This window comes from Phaeodactylum tricornutum, chromosome 21, assembly GCF_000150955.2.
Source record: "Phaeodactylum tricornutum CCAP 1055/1 chromosome 21, whole genome shotgun sequence".
In the NCBI taxonomy this organism is placed as follows: Eukaryota; Bacillariophyta; class Bacillariophyceae; order Surirellales; family Neidiaceae; genus Phaeodactylum; species Phaeodactylum tricornutum.
In genome coordinates this window covers 265,702-282,990 of record NC_011689.1, presented here as the reverse complement: position 1 = coordinate 282,990, position 17,289 = coordinate 265,702, and the positions used below count along the sequence as shown (strand labels likewise).

The window sequence follows — 17,289 nt, the reverse complement described above, 5'->3', positions numbered from 1 at the left end:
TATCGTACACAGCAAGTTAGAATGATCGTTTTGTGTGGCCGTTTTGCTAGGCCGACGCGAACGACCTATCCCTAGAATTCTCCGATACAGCTTTCGTATATAGTGACGTGAACAGGAGACAGAACTTTAATAAGTAAGAGACCCATGCTTAAATCAAATTCAAAAACTGAAGATCGGCACGCGATAATGCTCGGTCGATCTCTTTCCAGGTCTGGTCTGTGTCACCGTATGTGCGTTGCTCTGGGGAATACGGAAACACCGAATTTGAAATTTCACACGGGAAAAATGAAATAAAAAATGCCCAAGAATCCCAAAGTGTTGAAAACCCTACTGCAAGTAGTGGCTTACGGTAGTCGAAGGGAAACAGTGCGCATACTTAGAGGTAGCTTATACTCTAACAGTATGCATGCGTAGTCGTATTGGTTCTGGAGAGCTAGCTCGTACTCAAAACAAGAGAGGAATTTGCCAGTGTTCGAGGCTACTCACGGTTTGCGCTGCCGGGGCACCTCCGCGGTCGACGGCGGCAAACCCAATTGGCGAATCTTGTCACTCAGATACAACAAGCTCACGAGACTGCAAAAGTGACTCAACAAGGTATTGGTATTGGCTTGTACGACAAGAATATCCAAAGGTTGTAGTTGTCCTTCAACCGACCCGAGTAGCGCGGCTTGTGGACCAAAGTTGCGATTGGTGAGAACCTTGATGGCCAAGGCGCCGACTATTTCTTCCGCCGCCAAAAGAGTAACGAGGAGTCCAATCAGATTGAGTGTGACGCCAACCCGGACGGCGCGTCGGAACATATCGGCCGCTTGCGACCGGGTTGTTGGGCGTCGTAGCAGTCTACGGGACAAACGGGCACCGTTGCCCCAGGTCCAAATGATGGAACATGCGGATATCAGGACACCAGCGCCGGACAGGAGAAAGGACGGGACGGGTCCCACCGTGGCATTCCGTCCCACCACACTTCGGGAGAAGGACAAGATGACGGCCGACACCGTAGTGAGAATGATTTGGGACCACCACGAGAACCACGAAACCCGCTTCAACACCAAGCTCGTTTCCTTGACGACCAAGTCCGTTGTTGCCTGAAACGGAGGTTCTTCGTCCCCGTCCTCATCATAAAGGACGTCGTCACTGTACGTCTGTAGCAGTGGCGTCGGCAGACGTTGGACCGTCGATCGCGAATAAGGAACGCGAAGAGTTACTCTGCGTTCCGGGCTATTCGGCACGACGGTAGATTGCCTAGTCCAACGTCGATTACCGTATGATACCTGAAAGGCGCCGGTAATCTGATGTAAGCAAAGAAAAGCCGCTACTCCATAAGGTATTCTCGTCGAATGAAAGTTGACCATTTCGGGTGGTTGGGCCAGCGCAAACGCGAGACGTAATTGTGGACGCTCGGGAAAAGGATCCCGGGAGGGTTTGCGACTTGGATGTAATGGAACACTAACTGTAAGGCAGCGTCGCTGCCTGTCTCTGTCGAGCACTCGTTCCTTTTCTCATGAATGTAGAGTCTGTACTGCGTCCGCCAGAGACAAGCCGAGTACCGTAGGTATGGTGTACTGGGACAGATATGTTCTTACAATTAACAGTAACAGTAATTTCTGTTTTTACATGTACAAGTAGTCGTGTATGTAGTGAGCACTGGAGGGAAACGGCGCAGTGTCCGAAACGACAAATTAACAAGAATGAAATAAGCCGAGAAACCCATCCCCGTTCAAGACCATCGCCCGGAGCAGTTTTGGGTTGGGAGGCTCGACATCGCCTTGTTCACATTCCAGCTAGTCTGGAACTCACACTATCAAGCACATTTTTGGGATCAAACAACCACAGGGTGGTTCAATTTCCGTGTTATACTCGAGCATGAAATTGAGAGACCTAGATCGATCTGGTTTCTAGAAATAGCATTGCCAACGCTTGGATTGATCGGCATGCAGCAGCGCACGTTGTCGGCACCCCTGTCGTCGGGTAACCCCGCACTCTCTGCCCTGCCTACCGCATCGACACCCGACTGCGTGCGTCGCGGAGGCTTCGGCGGAACCAAGATCCGTCCGAGAAACCGTCCATCGAATACACGCTCGCTACCGTCCCCTGCGTGGCTCGTCCGCGGAACGGTGGTGGCGCTCGTTCTCAATATCGTTTGGTTGCACGGTTGTCTACCCGATTCGCAAGCGTTTAACCCCGTCGTTACCTCCCCATTATCATGGCTGCAGTACAATCCACAATCACAGCAACAGTTTTCCCCGCGCTACCACAATCGACCTTATCAACATCAACTCACGGAAAACAGTTCCAACGAAACGCAAGTCGTAGCCCGCATCCAGCGAGATCTGCGCACTGTTCTGACAGGCCAGGTCGAATGCGCCCAACGCTACACGTTGTCTAACCAAACGCTACCTCAGCGTTTGCGAGGAAAAGGTGCAACGACACCTAGCTTGCTACCCTTTGGTAGTCTGACCGACCTGCAGAATCATCACCAGCCACAACAAAATGACACTATTGTTTCGAATCAAAGCCGAACGGACTGCTACATTCTCGATCCATCGTCAGGCCCGATTGCGCTCTCGTCCACCTATTCCATAATGGTCGTAGCGGAAAACGCCACTGCACATTTCCGTACCATTGTAGTCAACGTTCTACAATGGCTCTTGGACGAGAGTGTAGCCGACATTACCATTTTCCAGCCTCAACAATCGCTTACGTTTCCCCGTACACAAACGTACAACGATGATTCAGTCTACGCCCAGCGTCTATGGGCGTGGCACGAAAACGCAGCACACAAGGTTTCCCTCGTCCTCGTATCCGATAAAAAAGAGTCATCGTCCATCAGTCTCTGGGATGCCATGCAAGGAGTAGCAGTCCTCTCCGAACGAGTCCTGCTCGTATCGGACGGAATCATGCCTTGGCCTCTTTCGCAACACTTGGTACAGCAGACCTGGCAGGACTGGCGACAACAGCCAGCCAACATTCACTCGACATGGCTTTGGGAAAACCTCAACGGGCAGCAGTGCGCAGGTCTATCACAGGAATCGTCCGACGGGTCCGCTTTACCGATCGAGTCGCTATCGCTGGGAATTCACTTTTTCCACGCCGACTATCTTTGCTTTTGGCAAGCACCAAGTTTAGTCGTGTTGATGAGTCGGATCGGTGGTGTGTATCGATCCCTTACGTGGACGGAATCGCAGTGGATCCTGCTTCTGTGGCTAGGGAGAGTCTCCGGAGCGCCCCCGGCCAACGCAAGCGTACCGAGTCCTCCAAACTCACGATCTCTTGTGACGCGACCGTTTGGCAGTGGTAGTACACAATTGATCGATTTTGCGGCGTACTTTGGAGCAACGATGACAACGAATTCCCGACGGCTTACACCATCAACAGGACGATGAATGGAAAATGTCGACCGCATCTCACATTGCCGAGGTAATGCTAAGTATTATTTTTTGACTTTTTACTGAGGTTTGTTTTGCTCCTTACGACTGCCGTTGGGGGAGAGAGGCTCGGTTTGTTGTTGTAGCATTTCAATTACACAACTGTTTTCAGACAACCTGATTTGCATTCACAAGCTTGTTGATTCTGTTCACCATGACGGTACTCCCGTCAAAACTCCACGGTAAAGAATCCACATCATCAGGCACCATGTCCGCAGGAGTTACAGTCTTCATGCGTCTTTTAAAATCGGATCGAGTTGGTTGTCCCAAGCGCGCCCACCAAGCGTAAATGTGGAGAATACGCTCTTGTTTTTGGTCTTCGGTTTCATCCTTCCGTGCACGTTGACTGCGTCCACTTTCCTTCGTGTTGAAATTAGCTCGATTATTTGCTGCGGGAAGACCCGGTGCGTTGTTTTGCTTCAATTGCGCGCTTTCGTTGCGATTCATTCCCAAAACATCACGGAGACGACGATTCTCCTCATCTTTCACAGGACGTTCAGAATCTGGCGCTTTGGCCTCCACTAGCTCGTCCGTTTTTGTCTCCTCCGCCTCCTCACTCTTGGCCTCCCTGGCTTCCGGGGTCTCCAGACCTCCTTTTTCATGGCGACGAAGTTCATCAACTTCTTTGGCTCTACGCACCGTCTCATTTTTACTGTTATCCTGAATTGCACGCTCAGTACGATCATTCTCTAACTTCGCCTTGTGGTCCGCATCACGTCGACGCCGGTCAATATCATCCTGGATCTTGCGTTCTTCAAGACGGCGACGATCCACTTCCTTTTCCTGACGTTCCGCTTCCCTACGTACCCCTTCTTCCATACGGCGGCGCGCCTCTTCCAAGCGGTTACGATCGTTTTCTGCACGAGAGGACGTGGATCTCATTGAACTTTGTGAATGATTGGATAGTCCGATGTCGTCTTCGATTACCTTAGTTTTGTCGTGATTCCAACGCAAACTATCGATATCGTCTTTCTCGATGTTCATTCCAGAGGTTTGATCGTGAACACGACGCATTGTCTCCCGGGTAGGACTGGCCAGTCTTTTGTACCAACTCATAGCCTCCCGACGTCGCATTTCGGCGTCGTTTAAGGCCTCGGCGTCGGACTCACCGTCGGGCAATACTTTCGTTTTGTTTTTATTCCAATTTAGCAGGTCAAGATCGTCTTTTGAAACATCCATTCCTTTTGTTTCATTTACACATTTTCTCATGGTCTCGAGAGTTGGCTCCGCCAAGCTATGATACCATCGCAACGCTCGTTTTCGTCGGTTCTCCTCGCTATTTGGGTCATCCGGCTCCTCAAGAACCTTAGTTCTATCGTGGTTCCAGTTTAAAAGATCAACGTCCTCTTTGGTGGCTTCAACTCCCGTGGTTTTATCGATGATTCGATGCATAGTCTTGCACGACGGCTGAGCCAGCTTATAGTACCACTTCAAGGCTCGTCCCTTGCGAGATTCTTGATCGCGAGAACTGCCTTCGTTCCTGGGGGTGCTCGGCACGTACGGGTTTGTTAGTACGGAGACTGAGTCGGGCGACTCTGACGATTCTTCTGAAGGATCATGCTCCGACTCGCGTTTCGGAATGATAACAGTTTGGGGAGTTGTACTGGCTGAGTCGTCACGCTTCGCCCAACTAGCAGGCTTTTGAAGCTCCGTATTCACAATTTTCTCCATGCTATCATCTTGGTCATTCACGTCCTCTGCTTCGGGATTCACAAAGTGTGGTGGCTGGGCGGAATCGGGAGCTCTAAACGAAGACCTAGCCTCCTCTACGGGCGCAGTCACGCCCGCGGTCTCGCATTCTTCCCTATTCAATGTCCGAGGTTCGTATTGTCTGAGGAGAGCCTCAGCGTTCAACTCCTCGGTATCTGCGTCGGAATCATCATCATCATCATCGTCGTCGTCATCATCATCGGCCTCGGAGTCTTTTGCGGAGTCAGACTTTGACTCGGTTTCTAGTTCTGATTTTTCCGGCTCACTCGCCCGGGGTGCTCGTTTGGCTCCTGCTTTTTCATCTTGGAGAAGCTGTCGCATTTCTTCCCAGCGAATCTTAGTGCCATCTTCGTTCCACGGCAATAAACCTACGTCTTCCACAGTGATATCGATTCCAGCAGTTGCTTTAACTTGTCGGATCATAGAGGCACGTGTAGGGCGAGCCTGACGAACGTACCACATCTGAGCGCGCGATAGTGGAGAATTTTGGTTGCTCACATTTATGTGATCGACCTTCCCCGAAAACTTGCGATCATGGGGCGAAAACGAGCTTCGTAGTCCGTTAGCAGTCTGATTCATTCCTACGCCTGGTCCTTTTTTACAAGCAAAAGATGATATTGGATCTCGAGGATAGACAAAGCCTTGCTGTTCCACGCCCTCTTATGATGAGATTGCAAGATATGATCGACCGCGACTAGGCACAAGACTTTTTTGCTTCCCCTCACAATTGAGTTCTGTCAAGTGACTTGATCTGAAAAGGGAAGTGTACTCCACGCTGATTCCGTGTTTGTCCAAATGCCTTTTTGTGTCCCAATGGAGATACTATATACGGGAAAATCTTTAAATGCACATAACAATGACCCATCAAGTGACCTTTATATTTTCCTCACAACAGTCTACTTCAACTATATTGTTGCCAATGGGAAGCACTTCGTCACGTCATCACGAACAACCTCTAACCTAGTTTGTGGAGAATTGGCGAAATCTAGTTGGGGAGCATTTTCTGTGTACGTACGCTATAATCTCTCTAGACCAAAGGGCATCGAGCCCATCAGTTTCTCGTTTGAGAGATGGCATAATCGACAATATGAAAGCGGATGCCTTACTGTTCAGATCAATTAGACGGGATTAGGTGTGCAGTTATCAGTACCTGAGTCCGAGACCGTAGTCGACACGGGAGTGTCATCCGGATGGAAGGCGCCCACTACATCTCGTTTCAGGCTGTGCAGATCCTTAACTTCATCCTCCATGAAGGCACAACAAGGATTCGTTGTCACGTGACCTGATTCCCGAAAGACATCATCTGTTTGAAAAAAGACGCCGTATCCAATGCCCAAACCAAGTATTACACAAGAGAGAAGCTCTAAAGAGAACGTCATAGTTGCCAGCATAATAATGTAGCCGAATAAAGCTTGAGCGCCTTACCAACACAATATATTCCAAATTTTAGACACAATATGCTGACGAACCCGCCATTTCCGTTGTTTTATAATAGAGAACTTACCGTGCATAGAAGAAATCCCAAAACGTAATAAGGTAAGATTCCATTGATTTTGATCAGGACTGCGGTACGATGCCTTCGCGGCTCGAATTATGCAGTACCTAAGTTTGGACACACCCTCAACGGCTACAGCAAGGAGCAAGACTCCAACCATGGCAGCAACGAATTTTCCCTTCGAATCTAATGTCCATTCCGGGAAGAAAAGGTTGAGGCAAGGTTGTCCACCTTTCAAAGAAAAGCGAAAACCTGCAAGATATAAATTTTAAAAGATTCTCACTATCAGCTTACTCAATTCGGTTCAACACGGGACATGCTTGACGGAGTTTCTTACCGTCCATATACATTATCATTCCTCCTCCCATCGACGAAGTGCAGAAAGAGTCAGCCGCAGTAGCCATGCCCATATCCATCGTTGAGTCGTAGACACTTGCGCTGATTGCAATGAAATCTGAGAGAAGAGAACAGTAGCTACCCCCTAGCTTAGCCTACTTCACAATTAATACTGGGAGAGAATCCTTTTCCTTTCGGCTACCAAACAGAACGTTAGAAACCAAAATTGAAAGCAGCTGCATTCCCAGTCTATGTGGTCTCCAGCGCGCAACGGCTCACGTCAACGGGAAACCCGCGAGCGAACACACACAGGGCCACTGCATATTGTGGAGTTAGGACAAAAGCATAAACCTTAACGAGAAGATTTGGCTTAAGGTTAAAAAACATCGAAATGGATGGCAGCGTTGATATATTGCTAACTCAAACTCAAATTCAAAGCCAACTGTTTTCTCGTCAAAAATCACACCGCCTGTACTTCATAGGGACAGAAACGCACGCAATCAGGTTTCTTGACTGTGAGATCTAAGAAGAAACATTTATAGGAAATCAATATTTGCATAACATCCATGAGAAAAATTCAGCTATTAGCATGTCACGGGCTTGTTTATTTCTCATCGTTTCAATGAGAATTGAAAGCAAAGCACAGAGAATGCGAGAAGAAGGATTAAATATATGAAGAATATTGGACCCGCTGCGAATTCGTCGATATAACGACTGTCTCGACGCTCGCGTTTCGTATTCGTCAACACGATAGAACCTTTGATAAGCAAGCCATCGACCGCTGCTGAAAGGCAAAGAAGAACAACCATAGTTTCCGTCAGAAAAAGTCTTTCATTGAACTTCATTTATAAGCTTCGCACGTGGGACTCCTTTTCCACCAATCGAAATCGATGTTTTTGCGATCTCGCTGCACTTCGAAGGCACTTTGCTTGCTTGTTAGCATATTTTTCTTCCAACGACGTCATTCTCTTAGCAAGTTGACTCTCTGACAATGGCTCCTTCCCGATATGCAGCTGTCAGTTCTAAGGCCGCTTATCTAATGAATCAAAGGTGTTATCACGAGGCGATTGAACTGCTTGGCGCAGCCTTGACAACGATCCAGAATGAGGTTCTGCCAGCAGGCGACTTCAAGGAAAAGCACAACACGGTAGCGGAAATATTTGAAGTCGAAGCTCCAGACTCCCTTCCGTCATTCTCGTCTACGCACAGGATCCTCTATCCAGCAAGAGATGTACCATCTTACTACCTCTCTGTAGACACAAGGGGGTCAGTTGAAGGGAATTTGTTCAATATTTTCGATAGGGCCTTTGTCTTAGCTACCATGTCCTCTACCTTTGCCAATACGTTGGACCTACTCCAGGTCTCTTCCGCAGTTTTACTTTTCAATATGGGACTTGCATATCATCAAGCTGGGCTGCACGAAGGAAATTGCGGAATGCTTCGAAACGCCTTACGCATCTACGAAACAGTCCTCGGAGTCATGGGACATATGGCTGTAAATTTTTCCGTAGATTGTAAAGGACGAGCTGAATTGAATCTTCTACTTACGGCTCTGCTGAACAACACCACTTTCCTTTACTACCACTTCATGGAGCGAGAAAACACAATCAAATTCAGGCACATTCTCACCAGGATCTTATTATCATCTGTTGATCGCGACGAAATGGCGTGCGCCGATCCTGAATTCTATCGATACCTAACAACAGTCATCTTCGCTTGCGACCCACACAAAGCGTTGAATGTTGCCCCGGCGGCCTAGTAGAGAAAGCAAAACAACACTTGCATTTTTTTTTCATCTAAGTCTTTTCTGTGTCACTTTTCACTAGATAAATATTCTTATGAATTCCTTTTTTCGTACTCGTGTTTATCAATTTCGACCAAGCCAAGCTATACACTACTCTAGAGCGTGGTGAATGTCACTTTTGAGCGAATACTTGCTCATGCATTGGGCAGGCTTAATTCTGGGCCTCAAAATGACTCGTGTACAGCCACTTCCAGCGACCGATAGGTCACTTGTTGGAGTGCGTCACTACGCCAGAGCTGGGAGCAGAACTCTGGATTGTCGATGCATTTCCGTACGACCGAGATGCATACCATAGCAGCTGATGACGAGACAAATATGACGGCACAATCCGAACACTCCCATCTTTGACTCCGATTGTAGGACTGTAAGGTGAAGTTGGATATAAAAATTCAACTCCGACGACAACCAATTAATAATACAAGCTCTTTCCGTTGAAGATTCACCAACACAAGTTCAAAGAAACTCTTTGTAAAAGGGCGTTCAATGGATAAATTTCTGCTAAGTTGTTAAACGTAAGTGAAATACGAGTACCATATACGTTTTCTATTTACTATTCTTAGAGTAGCTCGAGTGACCGAGCCTATGCATCCAAAGGACGCGAATAAATGGAGTCCGTTCGTGAAAGAGGTCATCGCAGATTCGAGTCGAAAATATATTTTGAATTGCAGAATCTTATGAGATTTTGGAAGCAATGGATCGAACTTCAAAAGCGATTTCTTTCATCTTTCATTAATATTCTGCGTGTTCGACCGATAAATCGACAACAGAGACGCAACAAACAGGTTCTTAATTTTTCATTTATGGTATTAGCTGTTTTTGTGAAAGCTATTTTGGAGTTTTTCACTACTACTAGCTACTAGGTCCAAAAGTTGGCCTTTATTGTAATTACACTGTCAATGATTACATTTGTCACTTCTTTGTGGGCTGTTTTTGCTTACTTACTCCTCCGCAATGTATGATTATATCCTCACTGCCGAAACATAAGCATCGTTCATATTCTAGAAAACTGCTTGGCTAGTCTTGTCACACTACCTAATTTAAGACTTGTCGCTCTTTTCGAGACATGTCACACTTCGACTTATTTTCTCTACAAACTGTAAAATTGAGCGTTAAAACACTCTATTGACTGTGAGTTCCTTGCGAAGGGGTCAGGACATTCTAGAGTCGCCTACGACACCCAACCAGCTCATTCCTTTCGCGAAAGCGAAGGCAATACAATCTATTCACTGCAAGCCGTCGATGGCAAGGGCACCATGACGATTATACGTCAAAAGACGTGCCAAAGCCTTGAGTATTCTTTTTTCTAAAAATACTAACATGAAAGCCGTTATTTCTTGCGCAAGCCTGATCTTACTGAGCTTCCTGCTGGTTGAGTCTCAATCCTTCCGCCCTTCCGCTGGCACAGGCGTTCGGCCATTCTCTTTTCGTCCTCATCATTCCAAGTGTTCATCCACGCAATGTCTAGCCACAATATCTGTCCCGGCATCGGAGATCGAGCAAAATTTATCTCAAGACGAGCGCGTTGTGGTGTCCGTAGTGCGTGAGCGTGGACCCTCCGTGGCCTTTGTAACTTCAGTGTTGCCGGACCAAAGGCCATCGCCACAGATTAGAGGGCGCCGCCGAGACAACAAAACCGACGACTCTTTCAATCTACCCCCTGGACGAGGGTTGGGATCCGGGTCCGGCTTCGTGGTGGATCAGCAAGGTTATCTGGTGACGAACTATCACGTGATTGAACGTGCCTATCAGCTCCAAAGAATGAGTGAAATCTACGAAAGCGGCCTGGACCGTCTGGCCCAGAACGTCACGAACATTACCGGTTTGGCATTCCGCACGGTCAATACGACGCTGCAACAAATATTGAATCCTACCACTTTACGCGCCCCTCTCCCTAAAGTCTACGTACGAATCAACAGCAAGACAGACTACCAACTGTGTCAAATTGTCGACGTCCACCCTGCGTTGGACGTGGCCGTCCTCAAAATCGTGACGCCCAAAGAAACTTCACCCTGGCTAGCTCCCATGTCGTTTGGTGCTTCTTCCGACTTGCTCGTCGGTCAGGGCTTGATTGCTATTGGCAATCCCTTTGGTCTCGACAACACCGTCACGACCGGTGTCGTATCGGCTTTGAACCGGGAATTGCGCACACGAGGGAACGACGGTATGGTATCTCCACCGATCCGCAACTGCATTCAAACAGACTGCGCCATTAACCCCGGTAATTCGGGTGGGCCTTTGCTCAATTTAAAGGGGGAAGTAGTCGGCGTGAATACGGCAATTGTGACCACCTCGGGTAGCAGTGCCGGTATCGGGTTTGCCGTGCCTTCGGATGAAGTGAAAGACGTCGTAGAACGTATGATACGGACTGATCGGGTCAAGAAAGGGACCCAATATCAAGCTTGGTTGGGACTCGCGATCGTCAAAGCAACGTCAAATTGCACCTTGGGAAGCAAAAACTGGGTTGCGAAGGTCATGCGCAAGTCACCTGCGGCGGAGGCCGGCGTCCAAGCAATACGCGTTTTCGAGCAAGACGCCAGTGTGCAATACGGAGACGCTGTTGTAGCGATTGGAGGGAACGCAGTGAACTCTTATGATGCGCTGCGAAAGGATCTGGATACGCGTGTACCGGGCGAGAAAGTCGCGCTAACTTTGGAGGACTCGTCGGGCGATCGTCGGGTCGTTTACATTACTCTCGGAACAAGACCGTGACATTGATTTCTGTCGCTCTGTCGTACTTTGACGAATGCGGACGCCAGCATAGAACAAACTAACTATGTAGGGTCAGTGTACACTCTAGGCTTCCTTCCAAAAACACTGAATAATCGATGGCTGCTGTACTGGGATGTTTCCTTGAAAGTGAAAGACACTGGGAGCATGCAACTCGATCGACTCGTGTCGGTAGCCTTGAGGCAGACTGTACGTGGTGTTTCGACATCGCGAAGGCATGAGAAAAGCCACAACGATCGCCTGCCATTCCTGTAGTGCGTGCGCGACGAATCGGGTCGGCAAATCTAGTTGCATGTCCCCATCCTCTTTCCCTCCACCGGCACCCGCCGAATAGGGAGGGCCGCCAATCATGGCGACGGTACAGGATTTATTGTCTGCGCCATCCGAGTCGATAGGAATCAGAAATGGACGTCGGGACCGCAAGAAATCGGCCGTCGTCCATCGTACGTCACAGTGAGCAGTAGAATCAATTTTCAATCGGGAGTCTGCTTGAGCTCGACAGTAGTCCACCGCAGCCTCGTCAATATCCAATCCCAGTACGGACAGCTTGGGCATCGCTGTATCGTGTACGTGCTGGGCCAGGGCCCACACGATTTGTCCGTGGCCGCAGCTCGGTTCAACAACGAGAAGGTTACTGTCGGATCGACGCAGAGACAAAAGTCGCTTCCAGAAGCATTGGGTGAGTTGTCGAGCGTTTGCGGGTGTACAAAAGTACTGACCCCAGGCGTTCCCCTGCTGGGCCGTTGATACCCGATTGAGTGAAACAGGGGACGGGGGCCACAAGTTCGCGTCGCAACCGTCGAGCAAAACCTGGTCGCTATCCTGGTCCCGACAAAATTCGTTCCACGCGCGCATCAAATCAGGATGCGCAGTATGGGAATGTCGACAGGCCCACGCTACTCGTTGTAGAAACTGGTCGATTTGGAGGAGGCTCTTCTTCATGCACGGGTGCCACTGATTGTCAACAACGTCATGGTCGCCCGATGAAGGATTCCACATCTTAACTGGATCGAATGATAGCGACATCGTGTCGTCGTTTGGTCGCTGCCAGGGACTTTGGTCGGACAGTTTGCGCCACGCCGCCTTGGGCCAAACAATCGTGGCGGTCCGGGCCGCCACCCGTCCCAAACGTCCAAAGTCACGTTTCGTGCGCCACCGGAGCGACGTCGAAGCGACATTGACTCGCACGGCAGAGACGGTCGCGCATCCGGAATCGGGTGTGGACACGGGAGGTGACGCACCGCACGCAACGAGCCAGGCTGGAAAGGTCAAGCCCGACTTGGGGATGAAGGTCTGCCGGTATCCACAAGCTACAACGTACACGGACGGTGGGAGGGGAACATCCGCTTCCATACCGACCGACGTTCAAGCGGAGGACATACGAGCATGGATTTCAGCGTACACCAAAGGAAGGGGGTCCTAACCGATGAGAGTGCAATGCAGAGTGATGAATGGATGGACGTTCCCTTGTCGAATATTCAAAAGTGTGCCGTCATGGGCGGATTCAAAAGGAGGAAATTCACTAAAGGGGATGGAAAAAGGTGAAAACTCCCTTAAAGGGGACAGAACGTGTTCACTCTAAGTAGCATCATTTGGCGCTCAAACATTGTTATGTATTCAAACTATTTAAACTAAACAACAAAATTTTAACGAGGAAATCTGCGTGTTGGATGAGAAAGCAGCCCCAACATGACAAGCATTCAGGGGCACACGTCAATGCCGAGGTTACGTTTTATTTGTACGGTCCCCATCGAATTTTGGAAGGGATCGTCGACCCCTCCGAGTCTTCGACGACCGCCACAACGTCGTTCGATCTCCAGCAATCGCGCCGTCGTCCGAATGCGAGGTACGTTGATTGTTCAGCATCCCAAGCGGTGGGTGGCACTTTTTACCAACGACGAAGACGAGTACGATCGCATATCTCACTCTCATCGGAGACCATGCAATAAACATCGTGGCGGGAAACGTCGGCATCAAGGTTAAAATTTTGTTGTTTACTGTTAGTTTATATAGTTTGAATACATAACAATTTTTGAGCGCCAAATGATGCTACTTAGAGTGAACACGTTCTGTCCCCTTTAAGGGAGTTTTCACCTTTTTCCATCCCCTTTACATTAGTGAATTTCCTCGATTCAAAAGTCACCTCGCAGTCCACGTTAATTCGTTTCGAATTCCTTCTGTCCACCCGTCGACGCTACCATAATTCAATCATGAGTTTGCGTGACTCCTTCTAACTGTAACTCCCAAGGAGATTGGCATCTCATTTGCATATGGTTCGGCACAGGCTTATGTTACATAATCGAACGTGACAAGCTTTCACAAGATTTAAGATCTCCCCAACTGCCTTACGGCATAGAGTATGCCTCGACCAAACAGGAGCAACAGATCAAAGGTCTAGGGCAGGGTATCTCTTTCGTGTCGCCCTTTGGGTCGGTTATTCCCTCTGCTGGTTTGGCGCCTTTGGATACGAAGTTGACAAATCACAGCAATCACAATTTTCGTTTGTTGCAGAGGACGTTTATTCCAAAACGAACGTGTCTACCCACCTACCAAGGGAACCTGAGTGGGCCATGCATGGAATCGAAATGTTTGTTCTGCTACCAGGGATGCGACTTGCAACAGACTCGCGTGCGTGACTCGTAGCTCCACTGGTTGCCCGGGCCTCCGCCACTCCTGTTGTTTCTCGCTCATCACAGTCAATACCAAGTCCCGGGGATATGGAATTGTCATTGACTGCACGCGCGGTGAAATCTTCGAAATTGGATTGCTCTGTTTTTCGACCTGGGCCTCCTTTTTGCCCGACCAAGTGTGGCGATGTGGCGCACCAGACCTTACACAAGTTCCCACGTGAGCAGCTTTCCCCTGGAGTCCTTTGTACGTGGCGCAACCTATCTGCGGCAATCTCTTGTTTGCAGTGCTGTCCACACTGTGGCTGCGGCACGGCACGGCACCACCCATTGCCCCGCGCTCGATCAGATCCAGTCCGAAGTCTTTCCCGTTCCCGCACCGCGCTACCAGACTATGGAAGGGAGGGAACCGCTCGTTACGAGGACCACCACGACCACTACCCATCCCGATGGAACCAGCACTGTCCAAACGACAACGTCGAGACGGTACGGATTCCTATGGTGGTAGGTCTCAGATGGTAGAGCACGTCTATGAGAGGCGTCCCGGGTGGACAAAAAAGTATGTGTGTAGAAAGTGTATACAATGTAATTGGTAGTGAACGCTGTCAAATGGCTAGAAACAAGTACTGCACCGTCTATGCCGATGGAAGTACGATCCATTTTGGTTCACGTTGTTGTTCACACCGTTACGGTGTCATTAACGGGCCTTCTGTCCAAACAGGCTCCCCCAGGTCGCGCGGAATTTGGTACGCAAAACGGAAAAGGCCGCCCCTCTCATTTGAAAGGAGACGGCCTTGTTGTAGTTGGGATCGTCAAAGACCACGTGCTTGCTCAACATGGTGTAGTGCTTGCTGGCGTAAAAGACGTGGTCACGATACGTGTGACGATCAAACGGCGATTTCCCACCGTCGATGCTCTCGTCCAAAAGCTTGGGATGGGTTTCTATCTCTTGCGGTAGTGCTGGAACAATAGGGCAAACCAACGACAAACGAGACCCCCAGGCTGCCCTCTCGTCTTCGGTCAGAATAGGCGAGTCAACGCGGTGAAAGAGGGCCGCAACTCGCCGGTTGCTCCGAATACTGACCACCGACCCAAAATCGAAAAGCAACAAATTCGGTTTCGTAGGTTCCGCCAACTGGTACCAAACTTTGTCTCGATAAATTTTGAAGCCGCGGCAATAATTGTACAGCAGAACGTTGGCAACATTGAAATCAAAATGCTCCTGCGCGGCCGTCTTTTGTTCCTCCTCTTCCGCGACGGGGGCAACGCGGTGCAACGTGAGGGTATTTGTACGCTTTTCGGGAGCCGCTGCCAAAAAATCTGCTTCGATCCCGAGAACACGCTCACCAATGTACGCAAAGATCTGGTTGGCGGCATCTACCATGACATTCTGGACCTGAAACAGTAGTGGGTCAATGTCGGCCAAGCACTCCGGGGCCTTACTAGCTGCGTCGTCGGGAAATATGGTCGATGACTCGAAACTCGGTCTCGAAAAATAATGCGACCCACTGACGTAAACGGAATGCATGAGGGCATCGAGGTATGGGTCCTGTGGAGCCGTGAAACGGGATGATTTCCAGTGGGGAGCATCACGTGCAGTGTTGAAAAATGATTCCACGTGGGACCACAATACACCAGTGTCTTGCAGAGCGTCACAGCCATCGCCGATGTCGACCCAAAGACAACCAAGATCCATTCCTTGTCGAATTGCTTGGTCGGCGGTGTCCGTACCGTCTCGTTGCAAGTCTTTCAGGACTAGAATCGGTACGTCCATGATAGGTTCGTCCCGGGACGAAACCGTCTGATCAAAGTCAGAATCCTTTTTTTCGATCATCGGAGTATACAAACAGCAACGGGAAGGCCGGCGCTTGGTATAACAACCTTTTGCAGACAGGGGTAACTGATTTCCTTCGCAGTAAGCTATTTCGTCCCGCAGTTTTGGGCCGCTTTACAGATCCTGTATCGTTCTTTAGACTGTGAATTCTGCTCTCAGTCGTCGGAATGAATAGCTTTCGCTGGGGTTGGAACGGGTCAGGGATCGGAGTGGCCTAACGTTATGCTCTTGGCCTCGCAGATACGCGTACCTTAATTCAGCTGGGTTTTGCACTATTCCTGGTATTCGGATTATGGAGCTTTTTCTCAAGAAAACAAGTCTCTATCCGTCCGGCGCAAAAGCACTTTTTCGCGCGGGGTTACTTCTATTTCACTTTTGTCCATAAGTGTGTCACGTTTGGTTCTTGCTCCCTATGGTCTACTATAGCGACAGGGGCACAACGAGAACAATCCTATTTTCTTCGGCTCCCGTGCTCTCTTCATTCTTCTCGCGTGTCAGAAAGCGTCTGGTGACTCACAGTCAGCGAGATACGACAATACCACAGTACTTTGGAAACGGAATGAAATGATACAGAACTGTAAATTTCTTGAAAATTATGGTACAACATTTACGACACTCAAAACGTAACGACGACCTTGGTACCTTCGGTCTACGAAATTTTGCAAGCTCACTTTGAATGAAAGAATTAGCACGCTCTCTTTTGGCGCTCGATGTCTCCTCCAGAAATCCTATGAGAAAAGCTTGAGACCCGCAGTATTGGTCGATTTTTGGAGCACTCTCACATTACTTCACGCTTCAAATAGCCCTTTCCACATCTCGATCTACATAGGGCGGATCATATACATGTTGAATTTGGAAGGTCTTGAAATCGCGAAGGGCTCAAGATCGATAAGTGTCGATGTGTATTTCAAGTCCAAAAGAATTCTCTCACAGTCAATTTGTCGCTGTGTTTTGTCCTTTTCCAAAAGAGTAAAACCGCTATTTGGGTCTCACGAAAAATTGAAAAAATTAGATCGTACAAAGAGCATCGCAACGAGCATTGGATTCTAGACTATCGAAAGTGTTAAATCTAACCAGAAGCCGTTTCGCGGTCATCCTGAAGTTAGGTTGATAATTTTCGGATCTCACCCAAATAGAGATTTTTCAACTTTTCGTGACCTAAATTGGCGGTTTTCCTATTTTCAAAGCATCGACTCTATTCGCTAATTTCTCTCGTGTCGACGGTGAAAGAACAAATCGAAAAGAGTCGGAATGAAAAAGAACTCGACACGGCGACGGCAATTCAACACGACAACTCCTCTTCACAGTCATCGCGGCAAAGCTTCTTTTGT

At 48.9% G+C, this 17,289-nt stretch overlaps 9 protein-coding genes across 9 annotated transcripts; 3 read left to right on the top strand and 6 right to left on the bottom strand.

Moving 5' to 3' along the window:
• Positions 1 to 359: 359 nt before the first annotated feature.
• PHATRDRAFT_49226 (predicted protein) lies at positions 360 to 1,811 on the bottom strand (the record flags this gene model as incomplete). The annotated part of the gene is made up of 3 exons (XM_002183811.1): positions 360 to 1,450; positions 1,584 to 1,765; positions 1,798 to 1,811. 3 exons carry the CDS (start codon positions 1,809 to 1,811, stop codon positions 483 to 485), a joined length of 1,164 nt encoding a protein of 387 aa, XP_002183847.1. The 3' UTR covers positions 360 to 482.
• Positions 1,812 to 1,931: 120 nt separating this feature from the next.
• PHATRDRAFT_39888 (predicted protein) lies at positions 1,932 to 3,298 on the top strand (the record flags this gene model as incomplete). Its single annotated transcript, XM_002183926.1, has 2 exons — positions 1,932 to 3,150; positions 3,186 to 3,298. The coding sequence occupies 2 exons, from the start codon at positions 1,932 to 1,934 to the stop codon at positions 3,296 to 3,298; spliced, it is 1,332 nt and encodes a 443-aa protein (XP_002183962.1).
• Positions 3,299 to 3,411: 113 nt separating this feature from the next.
• PHATRDRAFT_49225 (predicted protein) lies at positions 3,412 to 5,846 on the bottom strand. Its single transcript, XM_002183810.1, has one exon. The coding sequence runs from the start codon at positions 5,712 to 5,714 to the stop codon at positions 3,534 to 3,536; it is 2,181 nt and encodes a 726-aa protein (XP_002183846.1). The 5' UTR covers positions 5,715 to 5,846; the 3' UTR covers positions 3,412 to 3,533.
• Positions 5,847 to 6,234: 388 nt separating this feature from the next.
• On the bottom strand, positions 6,235 to 7,205 carry PHATRDRAFT_49224 (predicted protein). Its single transcript, XM_002183809.1, has 3 exons — positions 6,968 to 7,205; positions 6,640 to 6,882; positions 6,235 to 6,555 (listed from the first exon to the last, which is right to left on the bottom strand). Exons 1-3 carry the CDS (start codon positions 7,044 to 7,046, stop codon positions 6,254 to 6,256), a joined length of 624 nt encoding a protein of 207 aa, XP_002183845.1. The 5' UTR covers positions 7,047 to 7,205; the 3' UTR covers positions 6,235 to 6,253.
• Positions 7,206 to 7,957: 752 nt separating this feature from the next.
• Positions 7,958 to 8,725, top strand: PHATRDRAFT_39885 (predicted protein; the record flags this gene model as incomplete). The annotated part of the gene is made up of 1 exon (XM_002183925.1): positions 7,958 to 8,725. The coding sequence occupies one exon, from the start codon at positions 7,958 to 7,960 to the stop codon at positions 8,723 to 8,725; it is 768 nt and encodes a 255-aa protein (XP_002183961.1).
• A 1,271-nt stretch (positions 8,726 to 9,996) lies between these two features.
• On the top strand, positions 9,997 to 11,521 carry PHATRDRAFT_49223 (predicted protein). The gene is made up of 2 exons (XM_002183924.1): positions 9,997 to 11,329; positions 11,378 to 11,521. Exons 1-2 carry the CDS (start codon positions 10,088 to 10,090, stop codon positions 11,477 to 11,479), a joined length of 1,344 nt encoding a protein of 447 aa, XP_002183960.1. The 5' UTR covers positions 9,997 to 10,087; the 3' UTR covers positions 11,480 to 11,521.
• Positions 11,522 to 11,970: 449 nt separating this feature from the next.
• PHATRDRAFT_39883 (predicted protein) lies at positions 11,971 to 12,850 on the bottom strand (the record flags this gene model as incomplete). Its single annotated transcript, XM_002183808.1, has 2 exons — positions 11,971 to 12,054; positions 12,089 to 12,850. 2 exons carry the CDS (start codon positions 12,848 to 12,850, stop codon positions 11,971 to 11,973), a joined length of 846 nt encoding a protein of 281 aa, XP_002183844.1.
• Positions 12,851 to 14,035: 1,185 nt separating this feature from the next.
• On the bottom strand, positions 14,036 to 14,569 carry PHATRDRAFT_49222 (predicted protein; the record flags this gene model as incomplete). The annotated part of the gene is made up of 1 exon (XM_002183807.1): positions 14,036 to 14,569. One exon carries the CDS (start codon positions 14,567 to 14,569, stop codon positions 14,036 to 14,038), a length of 534 nt encoding a protein of 177 aa, XP_002183843.1.
• Positions 14,570 to 14,821: 252 nt separating this feature from the next.
• PHATRDRAFT_49221 (predicted protein) lies at positions 14,822 to 16,678 on the bottom strand (the record flags this gene model as incomplete). Its single annotated transcript, XM_002183806.1, has 1 exon — positions 14,822 to 16,678. The coding sequence occupies exon 1, from the start codon at positions 15,956 to 15,958 to the stop codon at positions 14,822 to 14,824; it is 1,137 nt and encodes a 378-aa protein (XP_002183842.1). The 5' UTR covers positions 15,959 to 16,678.
• Between the last annotated feature and the right edge of the window lie 611 nt (positions 16,679 to 17,289).

Excerpts from the sequence above, each read along its gene's own strand:
- PHATRDRAFT_49224 (XM_002183809.1), bottom strand. The coding sequence starts at position 7,046 with ATGGATATGGGCATGGCTACTGCGGCTGACTCTTTCTGCACTTCGTCG. Across the intron at positions 6,883-6,967 it reads AATGATAATGTATATGGACG|GTTTTCGCTTTTCTTTGAAA; the intron begins GTAAGAAACTCC and ends TATATCTTGCAG. Across the intron at positions 6,556-6,639 it reads TGGGATTTCTTCTATGCACG|GCGCTCAAGCTTTATTCGGC; the intron begins GTAAGTTCTCTA and ends TGTGTTGGTAAG.
- PHATRDRAFT_49223 (XM_002183924.1), top strand. The coding sequence starts at position 10,088 with ATGAAAGCCGTTATTTCTTGCGCAAGCCTGATCTTACTGAGCTTCCTG. Across the intron at positions 11,330-11,377 it reads TGCAATACGGAGACGCTGTT|GATCTGGATACGCGTGTACC; the intron begins GTAGCGATTGGA and ends GCGCTGCGAAAG.
- PHATRDRAFT_49225 (XM_002183810.1), bottom strand. The coding sequence starts at position 5,714 with ATGAATCAGACTGCTAACGGACTACGAAGCTCGTTTTCGCCCCATGAT.